At 45.0% G+C, this 22,299-nt stretch overlaps 2 protein-coding genes across 12 annotated transcripts in view; one reads left to right on the top strand and one right to left on the bottom strand.

Annotated features, from left to right (window-relative positions):
* The window catches only part of Itsn1 (intersectin 1), a 183,453-nt gene extending 182,540 nt beyond the window's left edge, over positions 1-913 (bottom strand). For 3 of the 6 annotated variants that reach the window (XM_075960076.1, XM_075960094.1, XM_075960111.1), the window contains exon 1: positions 612-739. The gene's annotated coding sequence lies outside the window, so the exon portion shown is untranslated. Of the gene's footprint in view, positions 1-611 lie in introns of all 6 variants that reach the window. The other 3 variants (XM_075960103.1, XM_075960055.1, XM_075960085.1) reach the window with 3 other exon arrangements.
* Positions 914-1,157: 244 nt separating this feature from the next.
* Cryzl1 (crystallin zeta like 1) overlaps positions 1,158-22,299 on the top strand; it is a 42,119-nt gene continuing 20,977 nt past the window's right edge. For 3 of the 6 annotated variants that reach the window (XM_075960293.1, XM_075960312.1, XM_075960303.1), the window contains exons 1-3: positions 13,801-13,878; positions 16,684-16,761; positions 20,765-20,837. In XM_075960293.1, coding sequence (XP_075816408.1) covers positions 13,807-13,878; positions 16,684-16,761; positions 20,765-20,837 — 223 coding nt within the window. In that variant the 5' untranslated portion in view covers positions 13,801-13,806. Of the gene's footprint in view, positions 1,309-1,568; positions 1,655-1,997; positions 2,057-13,800; positions 13,879-16,683; positions 16,762-20,764; positions 20,838-22,299 lie in introns of those variants that run through there. The other 3 variants (XM_075960275.1, XM_075960321.1, XM_075960284.1) reach the window with 3 other exon arrangements.

The following is a 22,299-nucleotide window of genomic DNA, read 5'->3' as shown; positions in this document are numbered from 1 at the left end:
TCCCCCCAAGAAGGGACCGCAATTGTGCCCTGGGTCCACAGCAGAAACCCGAGTCAGTGCGTGCGCAAAGGAGGGCGAAGCGGCCAGCCCCGGGGACGCGCTCCTGTTGCAAGGGGAGCCGCTTTCTGTTAAATACCATCAGAGGCAGCCCGGCCGCATCACTTCGGGCCGCCGAACGGCATTGACCGCCCTTCACTGACAGGGTATTCCAAGCAGGCGCCAGAGAAAAAAGGATGAGCCGGGGACTCGAGGCCGGGGGGACCGGCGGGCGGCGCGATGCCGCTCCCCCGAGCTCGGGATCCCCAGGAGGCCGGGCCGGCCCGCCACCCTCCGGCGGCCGAGGGCAGAGGGGTCAGCTGTGGAAGGACCGCCCGCCGCGATCCCCCTCGGGAGCACCGGCCGCCGCTGCGGACGCCCATTCAGCCCGAGCCCATCCCGCCACCGCCGCCGCCGCCGCGGCCCGCCCGCCCAGCCGCCCCCGGGAGGATGAGAAAGACGAGGCAGCGCGGCGACGGCGGCCGCGGGGACGCGCGCCCGGCCGCAGGACCCGACCCCGGGCGGCCATCGCCGACCCCCGCCCGCGCGCCAGGCCGCCCGCGTCAGCTCCTCACCTCATCTCCGGGCGGGTGCGCGCGGCCGCCCCTCGCACAAATCAGTGCAGCCCGCACGCCGCGCGGAGGAACGCAGGGTCCGCAGCCGCGCACACCATCCCCGCCCGCCCTCCTGCTCCCGGCCGTCCCGGAGCCCGCTCGGGATGCTCCCTTGCGAGCCGCCGTACTACGGAGCAACCAAGCTGCGCGCCCTCCCCGCGCCGCTCCAGTCCTCTCGCCCTCCTTCGCTCCTTTGCTCCCTCGCTCCCGCCTATCTCCTCATCTCCCTCCGCTGCCTCCCCACCCCACCCCGCCCACTTGCCAGCCTTCCGCCCCGCCCACAGATGGGCGGGGATAATCATCTGCCAATCGGCCGTCTGAGGCCACGCCTCTCGTCCCGCCCTACATATGACCACGCCCACTGGGTGGGCCAAACTAGGAGGAGCCAAAGAAAAGAGAGGAGTACAGAGTGGCAGCCAGATAAACCAATCAGAGAGTCTTTTTCCTCTCCTTCCACCCCCCCCCACCCCTGGTCTCGTCCCGAGAAGGTGTAGCTAGAGGTTTCTGGTCTGTGCGTGTGGAGATTTTTGTTTCACGATTTGGTGCTTTGCTCTTTTCTGTGCGCGACAGTAGCTAGGATACATTCAAGTAAATTGAAGGTTTTGCGGAAAGAACGTGGAGACAAGAGACGAAGCGAGACAAAGACTGAAGAAAGATGGTAGGGGTACGGTTGGAATGAGGAAGGGTGTGGCCTTTTACTGTAATTTGCATAAAACGGAACCCTTCTCGGCAACACCCAACTTCTCCCATTATTGGTAGTCCCTGGGATGGTGCCTCGCCTCTCTAAGGAGAGGAGCATGCCGGGAGTTGTAGTTCCGAGTTCGGTTGCTATGGCGTTCGTCACAGCCTTCCCCGGGTCTTTCGTCCCGCGGTGTGACGGGCAGTCTGACCAATGACAGTACTGTTTGGGCCTGAGAAGGCGGGCTCTCTGCAGAAGGACTGGGAAGGTGGTGGTGGTGGTGGTGGTGGCGAAGGCGCTGGCGGTTGAGGTTGCTCGGAGGCAGGTGAGCTAGGAAAGAGCGGTGTGTGTCTCTGGAAAAGGGACTTTTGGGCGAAAGATGGAGAAAGGCCTGAAGGAACTGTCTAGCCCTGGGGTGGGGGGTGGGTTGGTGCTTCGCATCCCAGGCCGGCCTCAGAGCGGCCGCGGCCCAGGCCTAGCTTGGCTGAGGCCGCTGGGGTGGAGGGGGCGGGGGTAACACTAGAGTTGACGGACAGTTCCTGAAGCTGGCTGGGTTTTGACTGTAGACTGATCTTTGCTTCGTCCTCCGCGTTTATGTAGGCAAAAGTCTAGAATTGCCTTTCTCCGGGGCTGAATCCCCCCACCCCCGCCCGCAGCTGCTTCTGCCTCTAACTGTTTCTGATGCTTTCTCCGTTACTTCTTTCTCACCCTTCTCTTTGCCTTTCCGGTAAGCAGTTTCCTAAATCAAGGGTGGGTGTTCGCAGTGATGTGCCTTTGGGTCAGGAATCCTGCTTCACTGAGCTGTCCAGTGGAATACTTGACGCGTTTGAAAGATTATCATAGGGTCGTGAGGAGGTGCAGATACTGATTCTGGATGTAGGCCTGATGGCTCGCATTTGTTTTGTTTTTAATTACTTTATACTGAGTATCTGCGTTTTTAACAAGCTCCTAAGTGTTGCTAGTCCACAGTAGCTGTGTTTTGCATTGCCTGTTCAGGACAAATGTTCTAGGCACTTAGGTGCTGTTAGATTTCCTGGGAGCCACATTGGACAGTGAAAAGAACACATGAAATCAACTTTATGTTTCACTTAAACTAGTATATCCAGATATTATTTCAATTAAAAGGAAATGTTTAAACGAGATAGCCTCGGCTTCACAGATCTGGTGTGCATTTCACCCTCACAGCGTACCTTCATCCTAACTGCACACCACCTGTGGCTGTTAGCTGCTCTACACATCCAGACGATACAAGCACTCAACAGTGTTAATCATGTGATTGCCAGTGACCAACCCTTTGCTGCCCTTTCAAGATTCGGTGCTGAGCTTACAGAAGTAATAGAAGTAATTAATGTTTGTTACAAGCCAGCTTTCGTAATGTGTGCTTTGCATCCTGTTGCTGGTCTCTTAGGAGTTCTAAAATTATTACCGCCTTTCTGACTAATTTCCCTTCATCCCTGCTTCTGTTCCAGCACGGATGAGGGGATGAGGTGCTCATAGTTGAAAGTGTTCCCCATAGAAAATCAAGCTGCCCACAGCTGGACAGCTGGCTCAGGTTAAATCCCATGCTATGCTCCCTGAGGACCATAGTTCCCAGCATCTGTGTGGTGGCTGACAACCACCTGTAACTCTAGTTCCAGGGAATCTGATGGCCTCTTCTGATCGCCAAGGACACAGGGCACACAGGTGATGTGCAGACGTACATGTAGGCAGAACATCATACATATAATAACCCATCCACATAAAAGTTTTTTAAATTAAGATCAAGCTGCCTCACCGGGCATGGTGGGAGACGCTTTTAATCCCAGCACTTGAGAGGAAGGGGCAGACAGATCTACGCAGCCGGTTCAAGGACAAGCAGGACTTCATAGAGACCCTGTCTCAAACAAGCATAGATCAAGCTGTCTGTTATCTGTGGTGAAGGGTTTTGGTAGTTAGACAGTTCTCCACATTCCTCGATTACAGTCTGAGGTGGAAACTTGAAGGGGATTCTGGAGTCTCTGGACTGGTACTGTACCCTGGACAAGAAAAAGAATGAGTCTTGATTCGTTCATATGCCTCTCTGAAGAAGGAAGCTGGAAAAAGCTTCGGAACGCAGAAAATGGTTCTCTATGGGGTTGCAGTGTTTTATGCCTGGTGGTGTAGGCCTGGACTCCCACCTAGGCCTCCAGGTGAGACAGGACGATTGACACTCAGGGCCAGCCTAGAAACTTAGTGAGACTGTCTCAAAAAAGGAAAAAAGTGTCATGGACACAGAATTCTCTGGTTGTATTTATGTGACCTCTTCCTGTCTCAGTAGCTAGTCCAGGCTGGCTGGCCTCAGCCTCCCCAGAACTGATGGCGAATTGTACACCTTTTGTAGACCTACTGCAACCCTGAGCTGAGAACTCCAAATGTACATGAAAAAATAATTTCTTCCATTTTTATATATTATGATAGACTTCATGAGGTTATTTCCTCTTTCAATTTGTTCTCCCATAGAAAGTTCCAGGACATTTTTATTAGCGTTCAGAGGAAAACATAATATAGCTTAGGTGAAAAGTCTGGCAGCCCCCGGGAGGAGAGATGTAGGGGATTCATGTCTTCTGGGTTAGGTGGAGAGTAGAAATAGAGCTGGCTGCCAAGAAAGGGAAGAGCACCAAAAACCTCCACTCTCATTTCTAGTAGATACTGAAGTCAAAATTAGAGTTTGTATCTCACATCTAAATGTTTCTTGTGGACCCTCTCATGAGCTGACGAGTTAAGCTCTCACTTACAGGTCGCTGTAATGTTAATAGGCAGAGATTTTCTTACTGGACTGGGGGAGAAAAGCTAAGAGATTAGGGGAGATCCTCAATGACCTGTGCCATCCCTCACCTCCTACCTGCAGTGTCCCTGCCATTTTCTCCCAGTGTGACGCCAGGACACTAATTGAGAAAGCTGAATGAGAGATTAAGTTTCTGTGTTCTGGATCATGCCATATTAAATGGCCATACACTGAGACACAGTCCCGGAGATAATGACTTCCCACCTTTCCAGGCGACCCCCTCCCACCCCATACTGTATTAACAAGGATGTATCTAATGTAAGAAATCATAGGCATTTTTTATTTTATGTGTATGGATGTTTGGCTGCCACATTCGTGTCTGGTGCCTTCAGATGGCAGAAGAGTGCATCAGATCCCGTGGAACTAGAGCTACAAATGATTGTGAGCCACCATGTGGTTGCTGGGAATTGAACCTAAGTCCTCTGGAAGAGCAGCCAGTGATCTTAACCAGCCCTGAAGTTGTACACTCTTAAGTGAAAATCAACTTACTAAACTATTGGTCTCATGGAGGAATATGGGAGAAGGTATTAACATTTTCTCTTGTGATTTCTTTTGTGAACAGGCGTTTGACAGGCGCCTCCCTGCTTTGTGGGCCTATACTGAAAACATGTTAAGTAGATAAAGCAACTGTTTGACGTCTCTAAGCACATACTCTGTTTGCTTAACTTATAACTGTTGCGCGAATTCTAGTTGGTTTTTAAAAAACAAAAAACCCTGAGTCAGATATAGGGGTTAGTGCTGAAAGATCAGAGAAGCAGAGCAGCGGCCACCAGTTCTTACCTCTCTCAGATCCCCAGACCGAATGACCAATTAGAAACCGCAATACATAGAACTCTTCTGCCTCTCAAGCTGTCTGTAGTTCTCAAGTCACCATGTGTAAAGTCCGTCAAGTGTGACTGGATGATATTCATAGAGCTGTAGTATGCCAGCTGGTTGATTGCACGACCCAGGAGAGGAAGATGTTAGGTACAGGAGTTCAAGGGCATTCTTGACTGTGGAGAAGTTTGGAACTAGCCTGGGTCACATGAGACCCTATCTCAAAAAATTAATTTAATAATAATAATAGTAATAGTTGTAATTAGAAGAGACCTCAAACATCATCTGTCCCACTCACCTGATGCTTAAATCCTTATAACTGTATCCAGTCCATTTAAGTTCTAGGGATAAGGATTACATAACTTCATTTTTCTTTTTTAAATTTAAATTAAAGCCAGATATGATGGCTCATGCCGGTAATCTTACTTAGCACATAGAAGATCTTTGCAAATTCAAGTCCAGCCTGGTCAGCATAGTGAATTCCAGGCCATCTAGAGCTACCCAGCTAGACTTTGTCTTGTAAATACCTAAAACATACAGTGAAACATTCTTACAGGGGTCTGGAAAGGCAGCTCGGTGGTTAGGTGCAGCGACTGTTAAGTGGTGGGTTCAATTCCCTGCACCCACATGGGAGCTCACAGTCATGTGTAAATCCAGTTCAGTGCCGCCTTCTGGCCGCCATAGGCTCCTGCTCACAAGTGCCGTCCTGTGACATTTGTGACACAGACATCCACACGCACGGAAATAAGAATTGTAAAAAGTCGGTCTTGTCAGATGTGGTGTTCACCTTTAATCCCAGCGTTCTGGAAGTAGAGGCAAGCAGATCTCTGTGAGTTTCAGAATAGCCTTCTCTACATGGCAAGTTCCAGACAACCAGGGCTGCATACAGAGACTCTGTCTCAAAAAAATAAAATAAACAAACATAACAAAAAAACTTTTTTAAAAGTTCTTACAGTGCATTATTTATTTGCTGGACTTGTGACTTGGCTAGGATGAAGCCACTCAAACTGTCCTGTAAGGGACTTCCAGCAGCATGCCTCTTGACTGTGAGGTTGATCAGACACTTGGGACGCATTTGTCCTGAAAGTGTAGGCACAGGCTAATGTGCAGAGGTTTGTTTGCAGTCATTAGCAGATGAGCACCTTGGGGAGCAGAGTGTAGCAGGAAGCGAGCCGGTGTAGTTCGTGTTGCCCTTACAAGTGGAACCATCTGAAATCCCTGCCCTTGGCTCTGCAGACATCCCCTGGCGCAGTCCTACCTTTGTTAAGCACTTCTTGAAGTACTTACAGTTGCGGGCTTAGTGTATGTCAAGGTGTCTCTCTATTTGCATAGCCGAATCTTAAGCCAATAGCCTTTCTAATTTTCTGCAGATTTAGCATATTTAATATATGGCTTTATAAACATTTAATTAAAATATTACTAAAGTAATCCTCAGTTTATAGATTTATTTTCAATTCTGATATACTTAAAAAATGCCGGCTCTGTATGCTTCTCACAGGGCATCTCAATCTACCTACCTTTTTTAAAATTTTTTAAAATTATTATCACTTTTATTTTATGCATCTGGGTGTTTTGCTGGAACGTAGATCTGTGTCTGTGAAAAGCACCAGATTCCCTAGGACTAGTTTGAGACTTCTGTGAGCAGCAGTGTGGGTGCTGGGAATTAATCTGGGTCCTCTGCAAGAGCAGCCAGTGCTTTACTAATGAGTCATCTCTCCAACCCCTGCCATCCTAAACCTATTTGATATCATTGACAAGCTTTATAAGGCAGATATGGTAGAGGACGAGTTTAAGGGTAGCAAAGGCTAGATAGTTGGTGTAGTGACGGCTTGGGCACACAGGAAGACTCTGTTTCTAAAACGAAAGCACATCAAAGTTTTAACTATTGTGCTAGGGATACCACACTCATATAACACGTATGAGGTCCTAGGCTCAGTCCCCAGCATTGCAAATAAATAAATTACGTAGCACTTTTTTGATTTAGCAAAGTTTTATATCGGGTCATATAATTTTCAATTCATACAACGATCTTGGAAATGCCAACGTACACACTTATCTTTAACTTCTAATTTTATCACAGGTACAGTTATTTTCTATGTGCAAATATCTTTAAGTTCAGTAAAAATTTTATTAGTGAACAAGTCTTTTGTTAACCTTGGCAGTGCCTAAGAAGCAATGTGGGTCTTAAATATCACCCATTCTACAATACTTTTAGTGCTAAAAACTCAAAATTCCTATTTTTTGAGGGGACAGGGAAGTGATAGGATTATAAAACAAATAATATTTCCTGATTTTGATTTTCGTATGTCTACATTTGAAAAACAGAAAACAAGCAAACAAAACAACAGCCACCTTTCTCAGGGCAGAAGGGGACGGCTCAGCAGGAAGAGTGCATCCTGCTCCTGTAGAGGACCCACGTTCCATTCCTAGCACACAGCGGGGGCTCCACTGCCTGCAAGTCCAGCTCCAGAGGATCCAGGATCCTTTTCTGTCCTCTGTGGCATTTCACACACATGCACGAACACATGCACACATAATTGTTAAGTCACATTTACTTACCGTGTGTAGGTGTGCCACGTGTGCATATGCAGGTCAGCGGACAATGTGGATCAGTCGGTTTATTCCTCCACCCTGGGGACTTAGGACTGAACTGTGTCCTCCACCTTGGTGACTTAGGACTGAACTGTGTCCTCCTCCACCTTGAGGACTTAGGACTGAACTGTGTCCTCCACCTTGGGGACTTAGGACTGAACTGTGTCCTCCTCCACCCTGGGGACTGTAGGAATGAACTTGTCATGCTTGACCGGTAAGCCATCTTGCCAGCCCATGTAAACACATAATTTAAAATATTTTTTTAAAAATACCTTTTCTTGCCGGGCGGTGGTGGCGCACGCCTTTAATCCCAGCACTCGGGAGGCAGAGGCAGGCGGATCTCTGTGAGTTCGAGACCAGCCTGGTCTACAGAGCTAGTTCCAGGACAGGCTCCAAAAACCACAGAGAAACCCTGCCTCGAAAAACCAAAAAAAAAAAAAAAAAAAAAAACCTTTTCCTTTTCTGAGACAGCGGTGGCAAACACTTTTGATTTCAACACTCAGAAGGCAGAGGCAGGTGGATCTCTGTGATTTTAAGGCCAACCTGGTCTACAGAACAAGTTACAGGACAGACAGGACTACACAGAGAAACGGTGTCTCGAAAAACAAAGAAACACCTTTTTCTTTGCTTTGTAATGTGGAAAATTGTTTGAACCCAGACAGCCCCCCCCCCATACACACAAGAGTGCGGAATTATCTTTGAAATTAGGTCATAGTTTAAGGTTCACATGACTTGCTGACCCAGGTTACACATCAAAGATTCAATAGACAGAGAAAGCAATGGCTTCTGGAACTACAAAGGGAGGTGTTTTGAACTCGGCGTGTTAGTTAATACAGAACACTCTGAGTTCCACTCCTGGAAAGGCAACCCTAGTAGCTCCAGGCTAAACAGGAGCAGAGTTTTGTTTATTTAGTAATAGGTGTCCCTGGGCATGTGCACACCTGTAACCCAGTACACAGGCAGCAGCCAGGAGAATCCAGAGCTCCAGGGCCAGGTTAGGTTACAAATCAAGACCCCGCCTCAAAACAAGCCATGCTGGGCGGTGGTGGCGCACACCTTTAATCTCAGCACTTGGGAGGCAGAGGCAGGTGGATATCTGAGTTCGATGCCAACCTGGTCTACAGAGTGAGTTCCAGTACAGAGAAACCCTGTCTCGAAAAAACAAAAAGACAAATAGGCCAAAGAGTGGGGAAGGAATTGATGCATCCAAGCAGTAGCTGGGAAAGCTCGCTCATTAGCAAGTAATATACAGTAAAGTGTGGAGCAGATGGAATGCATGAGCCTTTCCAGAGGAGATCACTGGATTTGGACTTGATTTAGCCAGCAGCATTGGTGGGCCAGTGCAGCATGCTCTCTAGGAACCAGCTGTGCCTAGAAAGCCTCCGCTAGCATAGATGTATGTTAAGTCACTGATGTGATCAGACAAGTTTGTGCTGAACATTGTGGGTGGAATAAGGTAGACTCAGAAGAGCCATCTGCATTTAGAGAGCCTAGAAAGCCAGGCAGAAGCCGAAATAGGTGATTGGGAAATGCATGCTGTGTTCAGGTTCTTCCTCCCCTTCCACAGTCCTACACACACACACTTGTTGGTTGTTTTTGCTACGTACTTTTTTGGCTTTTTGACGGGCCTTCCACCTGGCTCTCAAATAAATCACACATGGGCCGGGCGGTGGTGGCGCATGCCTTTAATCCCAGCACTTGGGAGGCAGAGGCAGGCGGATCTCTGTGAGTTCGAGACCAGCCTGGTCTACAAGAGCTAGTTCCAGGACAGGCTCCAAAACCACAGAGAAACCCTGTCTCGAAAAACCAAAAAAAAAAAAAAAAAATAAATCACACATGGAGGCTTATTACCCCGCTTTAGTTTGGCTTATTTCTAGCCAGCTTTCCTTAGCTTAAATTATCCCTGACTACCTTTTGCCTCTGGGCTTTTTTTTCTTTTTTTTCTGTATATCTTACTTTCACTCTTACTCCAGGGGGTGGCTGGCCCCTGTCTCCTCTCCTTCCCTCCTAGCACCTCTTCTATTTATTCTCTCTGCCTGCCAGCCCCACCTATCCTTTCTCCTGCCTCACTATTGGCCATTCAGCTCTTTATTAGACCATCAGGTGTTTTAAGACAGGCAAAGAATCACAGCTTCACAGAGGTAAACAGATGCAGCATAAACAAAAGCAACACATCTTCAAATAATATTCCCAACACACACTGATGTTGATAAAGGCCTTCTAGAGCCATGTTTTCACCGTTTTCTGCACTGTTGATACCTGATACGTAACTTCATGTCTTAAATGTTTGTAGGTAGTTTCTGTGTTTGTTTCTCTCATTACTCAGCTACTCTATACATCTCTTTTATAGAGATCATTTAGGTCTACAGGCGTCCTAACATTCAGAGCATGAGATCTGTGCAGGTACCTGGACCTCTTCTTGTAAGGACCTATGATTGGCTTGATAGTCTGATATCGCCAACTTGGAAATTCTAGTAATTTTTAGATGAGGTAACCACTTTTTTGTTGTTGTTTGGGGGCTTTGTTTTGTTTAGCTTTGGGACCTGCCGAATAAAACAAGACCTATCAGCAAGCACTGAATAGACAGTCCCACAGGATAGTTCACAGGTAGTTCTGGGTGAGTGGAGCGTGTCAGCAGCTCAAGCAAAACCATTAAAGCCTGGGACAGTTCAGAGCAATGACTGTCAAGGCTCCAGCCCAGCTGGTACTGTGAACTCTTGGGTGGATCTTGATCCCATTAAGATGCCTCCCTAAGTGGATGGGGTGAGTTCAGTTTCCTCGTCCATATAATACATGCAACAAGTAGATACAGAAGTGTTCTGACCTTGGCCATTTGTAAGAGCCCAAGCTGGAACTTCCCACCTGGAGCTGGAAGCATCCTCCCAATGAAGTGATATGGAGCAGCAAGAAAGCTAGACCGCAGCTATCAGCAGCAGTGTGCGTAAGGCCCACAGACATCACGTGGGGGAGATTGACTAAATGTAAAGCAATAGGTTCTGTGTACTTCAAAAAGAGCTACTCTGTTAGAATTCCGGCTGTTTTCATATCCTTGGGCAGGGGAAGGAAGGTCCTAACCCGACAGGTGTGTGGAGCTTCCAAAGTTCTGGCTGTGGCTCCTGCCAGGTCGTGAGCATGTTTCTTCTGATTGGAGGAACTACCCTAACGGTCTACATGCACTTCTCTATGTGCGTACATTTCTGTAAAGTTTACCCTGGGAAGTAAACAGTCTGTGCATAGTGCTCACACCTGGAACTCTACACACTAGAAGCCAAGGAAGTAGAATTACTGGGAATTCAAGGCCAACCTGGGCTACCTAGTGAGTTCTCGGCCCACTTGGGATGCAGAGTTCAAAGAAAGAAACAGACAGAGAAAGGAAAAGAACCCTCAGAGACGCTATAGGACACAAACCTGTGGAACCCTTTGCCGTCCAAGGGTGAGGACTGGACTGTGGGGCCCTAACACTCACAGAATGGAGCTGACCTGAATCCCAGAACAAGCTAACTGTCTAGGCCAAGTCAGCAGGTGCGCTCTGGATTCGAGTGAGAGACCTGGTCTCAGTATACAAGATAACCATTGAGGAGATACCCAATGTCAGCCTCTGGCCTCACACACACACGTGCAAACATACATACACAAACCACAACCGCAAGAGGGGGGTTTTGTCAGGGGTGAAGTGCTGTTACAAGTATGAAGACCTGAGTTTGGGTCCACAACACCCATGTAAACAAGCTAGACATAGCCACCAGACCTTTCCAGCACCAGGGAGATGGAGCCAGGAGGGTCTAAGGCGGTGTCTCTGTCAGGGTCACTCTGCTGTGATGAAACGCCATGACCAAAAGCAAGCTGAGGAGGGAAGGGTTTATTTCACTCATGGTTTCATATAAAAGCTCATCATCAAAAGCACTAAGGGCAGGAACTCAAGCAGAACGGGAACCTGGAGGCAGGAGCTGATACAGAGGCCATGGAGGGTGTTCCTTGCTGGCTTGCTCCCCCTGGATTGCTCAACCTGCTTTCCTAAAGATTCCAGGATTACCAGCCTAGGAATTGCACCACCCACCATGTGGCTGGTCACATCAATCACTAATTAAGAAAATGCCATATGATTTTGCCTACAGCCTCATATTATGGAAGCAATTCCTTTTTTTTCTCATATATTATATCCCAACCTCAGTTCCCCTCTTGTTCACTCCCCCCAGATCTACTCCTCCTCTGTTTCCCTTCAGAAAAAGGACAAGCATCCAAGGGACATCAACCAAACATAGCACATCAAATCCTAATGATAGGGGCTGGAGAGATGGCTCAGAGGTTAAGAGCACTGATTGCTCTTCCAGAGGTCCTGAGTTCAATTCCCAGCAACCACATGGTGGCTCACAACCATCTATAATGAGATCTGGTGCCCTCTTCTGGCATACAAACATGCATGGAAGGAATGTTGTATACATAATAAATAAATCTTTAAAAAAAAAAAAACAAATCCTAATGATACTTTGCTGTACTTGTAGGCCAGAAGCAAGGTTTTTGTTTTGTTTTGTTGACTTTTCGAGACAGGGTTTCTCTGTAGCTTTGGAGCCTGTCCTAGAACTCCCTCTTTAGAACAAGCTGGATTCAAACTCACAGAGATCCACCTGTCTCTGCCTCCTGAGTGCTGGGATTAAAGGTGGCAGAAGCAATTTCTTATTTGAGATTCCATCCTCTCCAATGACTTTAGCTTGTGTAAATTGGCATGAAATCACTCAGCATAGGGTATTCGTTGGCCATTCAGTCTAGATGAAAAAGATAAGGTAGCTGGACATGAGAGCTCAAACCTTTAATCCAGTACTCGTGAATGGAGCAGAAGCAAGTGGATCTCTGATTTCAGAGCCAGTCAGGTCTACATAGTGAGTTCAAAGCCAGCCAAAGCTTTGTAGTGAGACCCTGTCTCCAAAAGATGGAAAGAGGAAAACACCAGTGTCAGCCTCTGGCCCCCAAGTGCATGCACACATGTGCACACCATCCTGACACAGAAATATGTACCACAACATATATTGAAACTAAAAACAATTTTTTTTTTATTAAAAAGGGGAACTGTAGAGATGACTCTGCAGTTAAGAGCACTGGCTGCTCTTTCAGAGGACCTTGTTTGGTAACTCCACTTCCAGGGAATTCCTTACTAGTCTCCTCAGGCACAAGGCACAAACACAGTGCACATACATATTTGCAACCAAAACACTCATACACATAAAATAAATAACTCTTTAAAAACCTAATTAAAAAATAAAAAACTAAAAAGGCTTATAGGATTTGGACATGATAACATACCCCTGTAATCCAAACCTTCGGGGGCTAAGGCAGAAGGAGCCTGAGTTTGGGGTCTAGGCTGCCACAGAAGAGTGGAGATGGCGCTTTTGGCTGTGCTGTGCACACTCTCTTTGTAAATGGCAGAAAGCATCTTACAGTTCCCTTTAAACGTTTCTGGCTTCCTGTCTAGCCATTGCAAAACCTTTTTGTTGGTCTGTTTTAAATACGTATAGTATTTGTTATTGAATAGGAAAGTGAAATCCCCCTCCCCACTTTTTTTTTTCCTTTTTAGACAAAGTCTGACAGTCTAACCCAGGCTAGCTTCAAGCTTGCAGTTCTCCCTAGGCCTACTGAATGAAGGATACAGAGTGTGCTCCCATGCCTAGAACCCATCCCTTCAGAAAGCACCCATGACACTAGTCCTCCTAGTCCACGGCTGTCAAACTCTATCTCCCCTCTGTTTGTGAGGTAGTGTATTCCGGGTTGGCCTTTAACTCAGCGTCACCCAGCCCCTCCTGCCATGGTGCTGGGATCCCAGGAATGTACTAGCACTCCTGATGGGGCCTCCTGTTTGTTTTATGGAAGAAGAACTATACTTCTTCTGAGCCTACTTGCTTGAGGGTTACATTTATACTTGCTTTTTCTCCTTATTTGGACAGTTTTTCCCATTTATTTTCATTTGATAAATAAACTTTATTCACTTATTTTCATTTTTAAAACTTGTTTAAATTTTTACTTTATGTGTATAGCTGTTTTGCCTGCATATATTTCTGTATACCAGGTATATGCCTAGTACCCAAGGAGGCCAGAAGAAGGCCTCAGATATCCTGGAACTAGAGTTAAAGGTAGTTGTGGACTACTGTATGGGTGCTGGGAACTGAACCTGGGTCCCCTGAAAGAGCAATAAGTTCTCCTAACCACTAAGCAGTCTTTAGTACTCAAGAAGACTGGTTTTTTTTAACTTATATTTTTGTTTGTTATAGGCAACTATGAAGGGCTTGTATTTTCAACAGAGTTCTACAAATGAAGATGAAGAAATAACATTTCTATTTCAAGAAAGGGTAAGAATAAATTTTTTAATCAATAAATGGGATAAAATAATGTCTTTCCATGGGTATTGCCTTTGTTCGGTTTTGGCTGCTATGATAAAATGCTCAGGCAAAGGCAGCTTATGGGAGAAAGGACTTATTAGCTCTCAGGTCCAGGTTAGAGTCTGCCATAACAGGGAAGTCACAGCAGTGGGGGAGGCAGCTTGACACATTGTATTAGAGAGCAAGGGATGAATGCATGCTGCTGTCCAGCTCCCTTTCTCAGTCCCAGACAAGGACACAGTCATGGAATGGTGCCACCTACCGTGTGTTGTCTTTTCATCTCTTTAAATGCTGTTAAGATAATCTCCACAGGCATACTCACAGGCCTGTCTCCCAAGTGATTCTACATGTCGTCTAGTTAACACTGTTGGCACTAACCATTACAGTAATAATGCACTTTTAAAGGTGTGTGTGTGTGTGTGTGAGAGAGAGAGAGAGAGAGAAAGAGAGAGAGAGAGAGAGAGAGAGAGAGAGAGAGAGATAGGGGAAGGTATAAACAGAAGTTTCTGTCCTTCCTAGTCCCACAACTATTCATTCCCAAAGAAACACATAGAGGCTTATATTAATTATAAACTGTTTGGTCTATTAGCTCAGGCTTATTATTAACTAGCTCTTACAACTTAAATTAACCCATAATTCTTGACTATGTTTAGCCGTGTGACTTGGTACCTTTTCTTTGTGAGGCATTCTCGTCTTGCTTCCTCTGTGTCTGACAGGTGACTGACTCTCTGCCTTTCCTCTTCCCAGAATTCTCATAGTCTGATGGTGCCGCCTATACTTACTGCCTGGCTACCTGCCAATCAACATCTTATTAAACTAATATGAGTGACAAATCTTTACAGTGTACAAGAGCATTATCCCATAGCAGGGGGGTGCACATCCCCCAACACACACATGGAAGTCAGAGGATAATTGTTTTTAATAATTCTCTTACCTTCTTACTTTCACATGAGTTCCAGGAACCAAACTCAGATCACCAGGCTTGTAGAGCAAGTACCTTTACCTGCTGGAGCCATCTATGGATGCCAGACTCACTTACATGTGTTTCTAGTTACTTTAAGTAGACCTAAGTGAGCAAAAGCTTAAGCCACTTCCCCTCGTGATCCTTTCCCTTGACTTTGTGTGAAAATGGTGGCTCGCACTATAGTGTAACTGTCGTTTAGAAGAGCTGCCACAGGGGCTGGGACATAGTCAGGTTTGGTTCCCAGTGCTCATGCCACAGAGGAGTCAGTGCCCCCTCTGGCCTCCATGGCACTGCACTCAGATGCACAAACCCACATTTACATATACACATAATTTTTTAAAAAATAAAGTACCTTTTAAAGGAGTTACTATATTGATTGTGCTGTGAAAGGTCCTTGAAGACAGAGCAAGCACCAAGCCTGTGTGTTAGAAAATGGACCAGCAGCAGAGAAAACTCACTGTGAGCACTGTAAGAGAACAAATGTTCAGACCGTAACCTCGTGATAGGAAGAGCTGTATTGTGGGAGAGACAGAAACCTTTGTTTCCTACACAAATTTAGGCGCTTCTTAAACTTAGGTCACTTGTTAAGCTTTTGGTGACTTAGTGGTGACTATGAGAAAGGTTTGCATCGAGCCGGAAACATCGCACTGTGGGCTTTAGGGTGAAAGTGGGTGCCGCACCCTATCAGCTTTCCTCGGGGATAACTCTCTGGATCTTCCCTTAACTCCAGAGTGGTTTAGATCAGGAGTCTAAGGTCTACCCCTACCTGAGTCAGGAAAAGATTCTAAGGTTTGAATGCATCACAGTAAAACTTGTCTCTAGGTATAATTAACAAATTCATCAATATCACTGTCTTCATCCGTATCACTGAACAACAGATCCAAGATTTAGTAAAGATGCTCCCAGATGTTGTGTGTGGCAACTAAAATATAGTGATCCCTGGGATGGGTCATGGGGGTAGTGTGCAAGAGCCGTCCAAGTGTCACTGAGGGACATAGTTCAGTTCATGGTCCAGAATGTGGGTATCTGGGAGACTGGAGGGGTTTCTTTCATTTCGTTTGGTTTTTGGTTTTTTTTGTTTTATTTTGTTTTTTTGAAACGGGTTTTTCTGTGTAGCCCTGGCTGTCCTGGAACTCTCTCTGTAGACCAGGCTGGCCTCGAACTCACAGAGATCTGCCTGCCTCTGCATCCCAAGTACTGGGATTAAAGGTGTGCGCCACCACCACCTGCCTAGAAGTGATATTGTATTTAATAGCTGGGTGACTCTGAGTGTTCCAGGTGGGAGTATTTTTTGCCTTTGTCACTTTCTTTATACAGCTAGAGTATAGGAGGTAGTTAAATCCCATGATGTTAATGCTTTGGTAGCAAAGTACTGTGGGCTCTGCTGGGGCTTGTGGAGTAGATGCTAGAAACGGATGAACAAGCAACATCGCCGGATTTCATTCCTAGCATGAGGAAACTCCAGCTTTTAGTAAAGGCTGTTTGTCATATGTCCTGTAAAGATCTGACAGTTTTGAATTATTCAGGTTAAAAGACAATCCTTGTCCATCTATGCTGTGAAGCTGTTTGTTTCTGTTTCATCCACGTGGGTTTTTGAGGACTTTTAAAATAAGGATACGAAAGCTTTTTAAAACTGTATTACTGGTTTTCTCCTTTTTATCATATACTAGTAGATAATTGTTTTTACCTTTTAAACTTAGGATAATCATAAGATTTGCCATCAGTTTAATTTTTCAGTTATATATAGACATTTTCACTAATGAATGCTCTCAGAGGAATGTGTAACGCATGGTCTTTTTATTTGATTCTAGGAGAATCTCCCTGTTACAGACGATAACTTTGTGAAACTTCAAGTTAAGGCCTGTGCTCTGAGCCCGATAAACACAAAGGTATTGATGCTTTTATTGTGGCTGGAAGACAAAAGAGAATTTCAGAGTATACATAATGTATAGTGGAAATTGATTTCTGAGTACAAGAAATTATTTTCCCTAGAAAAACTGAGCTAGAAAAAATAAATATATAAGTGTGTGTGCGTGCATGTGTGTATATATGTATGTTTCTTTGTTTTGTTTTTCAAGACAGTGTTTTTCTGTGTAATGGTCCTAACTGTCCTGGACTCTCTTTGTAAACCAAGCTGGTCTTGAATTTACTACTGAAATCTGCCTGCTTCTGCCTCTTCTTCCTTGTATATTTTTACATTAGGGTGAATGAATGGTCTGATTTGTGTTTTACATGATTATGTGGAAATATTTTATAAATTTATTTTGGAAGAGCCTAAGAATTTATATTTATCAAGTCCTATCGGTCAAGAAAGAAATTACTTTTATAACTATAATAAAAATAGAAACTAAAAATAGTGTAATCAACTACTGAATTGTATGTATTTCTAGTTCACATTTTTTAGATAAGATTTATATTCTTGGTATTCTTATCTGTCTCATAAGCATATATCTCCAGTCCAATGGTGGTGCACACCTTTAATCCCAGCACCCAAGTGACAGAGGCAGGTGGATCTCTGAGTTTGAGGCCAGCCTGGTCTACAGAGTGAGTATCAGGACAGCCAGCGCTACATAGAGAAATCTTATCTCAAAAAGCAAAAAAAAAAAAAAAAAAAAAAAAAAGTGCCTTTGGCCCAGGCACAGTGACACATAAGCCCAGCACCCAGGAGGCAGAGGCCTCTGAGAGTTTGAGGCGGGTCTGGTCCCATAGCTGGTTCCAAGTCAGCCAGGGCCCTACAGTGTCTTAAACAACAAAACAACAGGCTTTAAATGGTAAATAAATAGTTAAGAGTGATAAATAAGTATTAAATTGCCATGATAAGTATTTTCAGGTCTTGTCGTGAGACAGGTTCTCACTGTGTCACCAGGCTGGCCTTACTCTGTAGCCCAGGCTGGCCATGGTCCTCATAGCTCAGTCTCCAGGAACTGGATTATAGGTGTGTTCCTCAGATTCAGATTTTTCTTCTGTTTTTGTTTTGGGAGTTTTGTTGATGTTTGTTTGATTGTGGTTTTTGTTTGATCTTTTGACTTGAACAACTGAAACTATATCTCAGATTTGAAGGGTAAAAGTCCAAGAAAAGTCAGTGTGCAGCAGGCTGGCCTCAGGTCTATAATTCAGGGTTTTCAAATGGCTTCCTTGCTCACCTGGCTTTTCTCTTTGTGCCTGCTCCTGGTGTCATTGTTTTTTTTTTTTTTTTTTTTTTTTTTTAAAGTTTTATTTATTTATTTATTATATACACAGTGTTCAGCCTCCATGTATGCCTGCAGGCCAGAAGAGGGCACCAGATCTCATTACAGATGGTTGTGAGCCACCATGTGGTTGCTGGGATTTGAACTCTTGACCTCTGGAAGAGCAGTCGCTGCTCTTAACCTCTGAGCCATCTCTCCAGCCCCCTCCTGGTGTCATTGTTGTCCTTGGTCCCAGTCCTGCTGGATTAGGAGTCTTTCCTCCCAACTTCATTTAATGTTAGTTCATTCTTAAAGTCTCTATCTCCAAACACAGTCACATTGGGATCAGGGTGGGAAAAGCCAGTTCAGTATGCGGCAGGAAGGATGCAGACAAAACGACTGATTTGGTGCACATTTTAGATGTCCATGCCTACAGTTGGGTGATATCTAATGTGTTCCTGCTCAGTAGACATGCTGTCCAGTCAGTTACTATTAAACTGCATAGGATTCACATAGATTCTGGTCATGGGTGGTGTTGGGGGTTTGAACCCAGGTCTTGTGAATGCTAGGCAAGCCCTCTACCACTGACAGGAAGAAACGACAAATAGTTAAATGAACTATAGCAGCCAGGGGGTGGTGGCTCACACCTTTAATCCCAGCAGAGGCAGGCAGATCTCCATGAGTTTGAGACCAACCTGGTCTACAAAGTGAGTTCCAGGATACGAAGGCTACACAGAGAAATCTTATGTTGGAAAACAAAAACAAATGAAAACAAATGAATTATTAGGTACCATTAAGCACGATGGTTATGAAGACAGTACATTAATGTAAGAAAATGCATATGTAAATGAAAGATGCAATTGTTAAAGCCACAGTTATAACTAAATGGGCATAAAGGAAAGTAAAGGACAGAGTGCCTCCTGAGCATGCTCAAGGCCCTGGTCAGTCTCCAGGACTACCACACAGACACACATAGGTGAGGGGTAAATCCCCAGTGTTTCCATAACAAAGTCATATGGACATCCTAGGGAAAGTGTGAAGTTCCACACTAAAAGAGAAATTTTTGGAAAAGCAGTATACATATAAGAGGGCTTCTTTTTTTTAAGATTTATGTATTTATTTATACAGCATTCTGCCTCTATGTATGCCCGCACGCCAGAAGAGGGAGCCAGATCTCATTACAGATGGTTTGAGCCACCATGTGGTTGCTGGACCTCAGGAAGAACAGCCAACGCTCTTAACCACTGAGCCATCTCTCCAGCCCCCATTCTTTTTTTGTTAGATTTTAAATTGAAAAATAGTAGCAGCTTGGAAAGTTGGTTCAGCAGTTAAGAGTATCTGTTGCCTTTGCAGAGGACCTGGGTTTGGTTCCCAGCACCCACATGACAGCCCCACCATCTGTAACTCCAGTTTCAGGGCATCCAACCCTAACCCCGACCTTTGTAAGGCACCAGGCACTCATGTGGTGCTTTTACACATGTGCAGGCAAAACACTCATGCAACTCAAAAAAGCCTGCACTCGCCAAATAAGTCTGAGATCCTTATACCACCACCCTTCCCACTGCTTGCTAACCCAAGACCCGGGTAGAAATCCAGGTGACTTTTTTTTTAAGACAGAATCTCACTTACATACCCAGACTGACCTTAACATAAGATTCTGACCCTCCTGCCTCCACCTCTTGAGTGCTAGGATTGCCATTTGTGCCACCATACCTGATTTTTGTGTGGTGTAGGGTGGAACTCAGGGCTTTCTGCATGCTAGGCAAGCCTTACCCACTAGGCTACATCCCTAGCCCAGCCCATGTGATCCTTAAAGGGTGTGGGGCTTGGCCACACCTCCTGTTCTGCAGTGATCTCTCTCTCTCTCTCCTACCACACCCCCTGTTCTGCAGTGTGTGTGCATAAGTATATGTGTGTCGCCACACCTTCCTGTACTGCAGTGCTCGCTCACTCTCTCTCTCTCTCTCTCACTCTCTCTCTCTCTGTCTCTCTGTCTCTGTCTCTCTGTCTCTCTGTCTCTGTCTCTCTGTCTGTCTCTCTCTCTCTCTTTCTCTCTCTGTCTCTCTCTTTCTCTCTCTCTCTCTCCCCACACACCTCCCTGTTCTGCAGTGCGCTTTCTCGCTCTCTCGCTCTGTGTGTGTGTGTGTGTGTGTGTGTGTGTGTGTGTTTCGCCACACCTCCCTGCTCTGCAGAGCTCTCGGCACCCCCCCCCCACCTCACTTGAATAGGTGACTGGGAAGCAGGATTTAGCCAAGGGGATTTGTTCAGGGCATAACTTCCCTTCATCTTGGCAGAGAAAAAGTTAAGATGTCCTGGTGGTTTGAGCCATGACACCCAGACATCAGCCCTGTGTCAGACGCCTCAGCCACACGGCTCCCACTCTGGAAGAAGGGTCTGGGGAGTTGTTTGCTGTTTCTGTGGCAGGAGTATGTTGTTGCTGTTGTCCCCACTTTCCCATAAGTCAGAGATGGTTTTTATTGTTTTATTTTTCCACTGGTGGGTCAGTTGGCTTGTTTGTCATTGTTGGTTTCGTTTGGTCTTTGACCCACAATCTCTCTGTGCAGCCCAGGCTAGCCATGAGAACTCGCTGTGTTGCTCAGACTGGCCTCTGTCTTCCTGCACGCTGGGGTTGAGGCAAGTGTTGGGATCATAGTATTGCGTTACCATGTAAGTTCAGAATTTATTCTTGACTGATAAATGGCTAATAGCTTCTGTCATGATTTAGCTTCTGGCAGAAATGAAGATGGAAAAAGATTTCTTTCCTGTTGGAAGAGAAGTTGCTGGAATTGTATTAGATGGTAAGTATCATGTATATTTTCTATAGTAAAAGAAATTTAATAATAGCTAATAAAGTTACCAATACATAAAATAATGTCTTATAATTTATTTTGTTTTGTTTTTTGAGACAGGGTTTCTCTGTGTAGCCTGGCTGTCCTGGAACTCTTTCTGTAGACCAGACTGGCCTTGAACTCACAGAGATCCACCTGCCTCTGCCACCTGAGTGCTGGGATTAATGGTGTGTGCCACCATGCCTAGCTCTAAATTAATTAAAATTTATTTTTAAAAATTAAAACAGATTAAGCTTTTAAGAACTTATACTTCAGAAAATATTTAGTTATTAATTCATATGTAATTATATTGACTAAAATGACCAATTTTGTCCTTTTTGTTTTTGTGATGTAGCAGCTAAATCCCAGAGCCTGGCTTTCCTTAAAGTGTTCATCATGATCTACTTATTTTTGTATCTGTTTTTCTTATTGATAACTCTGAGGACAGACATTGTCTTATTAAATGTATAATGGGTAAATACATGCTTACTAAGCAGTGAATGAATTTAATGGTCATCTAATTAGACTTTTTCCTACAGTCTGGGTAGATTAAAGGAGGATAAAATGATCATTCAGATAACTGAAAGAGTATCATTTGTATTATAATTAAAATCATAAGTAGAATTCAAGGATGGCTGACCCCATATTTGTTAACATTCTTAGTATGTGAACTAAGAGTAGACACACACCAGTCATGTATGTATGTGCACTAAGAGCAGACACACACCAGTCATGTATGTATGTGCACTAAGAGCAGACACACACCAGTCATGTATGTATGTGCACTAAGAGCAGACACACACCAGTCATGTATGTATGTGCACTAAAGGCAGACACACACCAGTCATGTGTGTATGTGCACTAAGGGCAGACACACACCAGTCATGTATGTATGTGCACTAAAGGCAGACACACATTGATCGTGAATACCTGTCAGTGAATATTGGCTAGCTCTAGAAATAAAGTTTTCAGATACATAGGGTTCCTGTTCTATATGCTAAAAATCATTATTTACTTAAAAAAATACTTTAGGGTAATCAAAAAGATTTCACTGGTTACTTCTCCTTGAAACGACAGTTCTGGTTTTAGATGAGTGAACCACTCCACTGTTAAATGCCTGACGTAAAGCAGACTTGGAAAACTTCATTTAACATGGTTGCTGATGTTGTATACATTTTGGTCTACAGCTGACTCACATAGTAAGTTAGACTTGTTTATAAACACTATACAAAGGGATAGTGTTGGGGCCGAGTGTGTGGCTCAGTGGGAAAGTGCTTGCCTAGCATGCTCAAGGCCATGGGTTCTGCCCTTACAACTAGCAGAAAAATAAAAAGGAAAAGTATTCTTTAAATAGAAGAGAATAAAAGATAGTGAACAAAGAATGAATGAACACAGACTTGTTCTCAGAAAGAAACAAACAGGAGGGTTGACC

Source organism: Microtus pennsylvanicus, chromosome 1, assembly GCF_037038515.1.
Source record: "Microtus pennsylvanicus isolate mMicPen1 chromosome 1, mMicPen1.hap1, whole genome shotgun sequence".
Lineage (NCBI taxonomy): Eukaryota > Metazoa > Chordata > Mammalia > Rodentia > Cricetidae > Microtus > Microtus pennsylvanicus.
The sequence above is the reverse complement of the archived record's forward strand: the minus strand, read 5'-3'. Positions and strand labels throughout refer to the sequence as shown.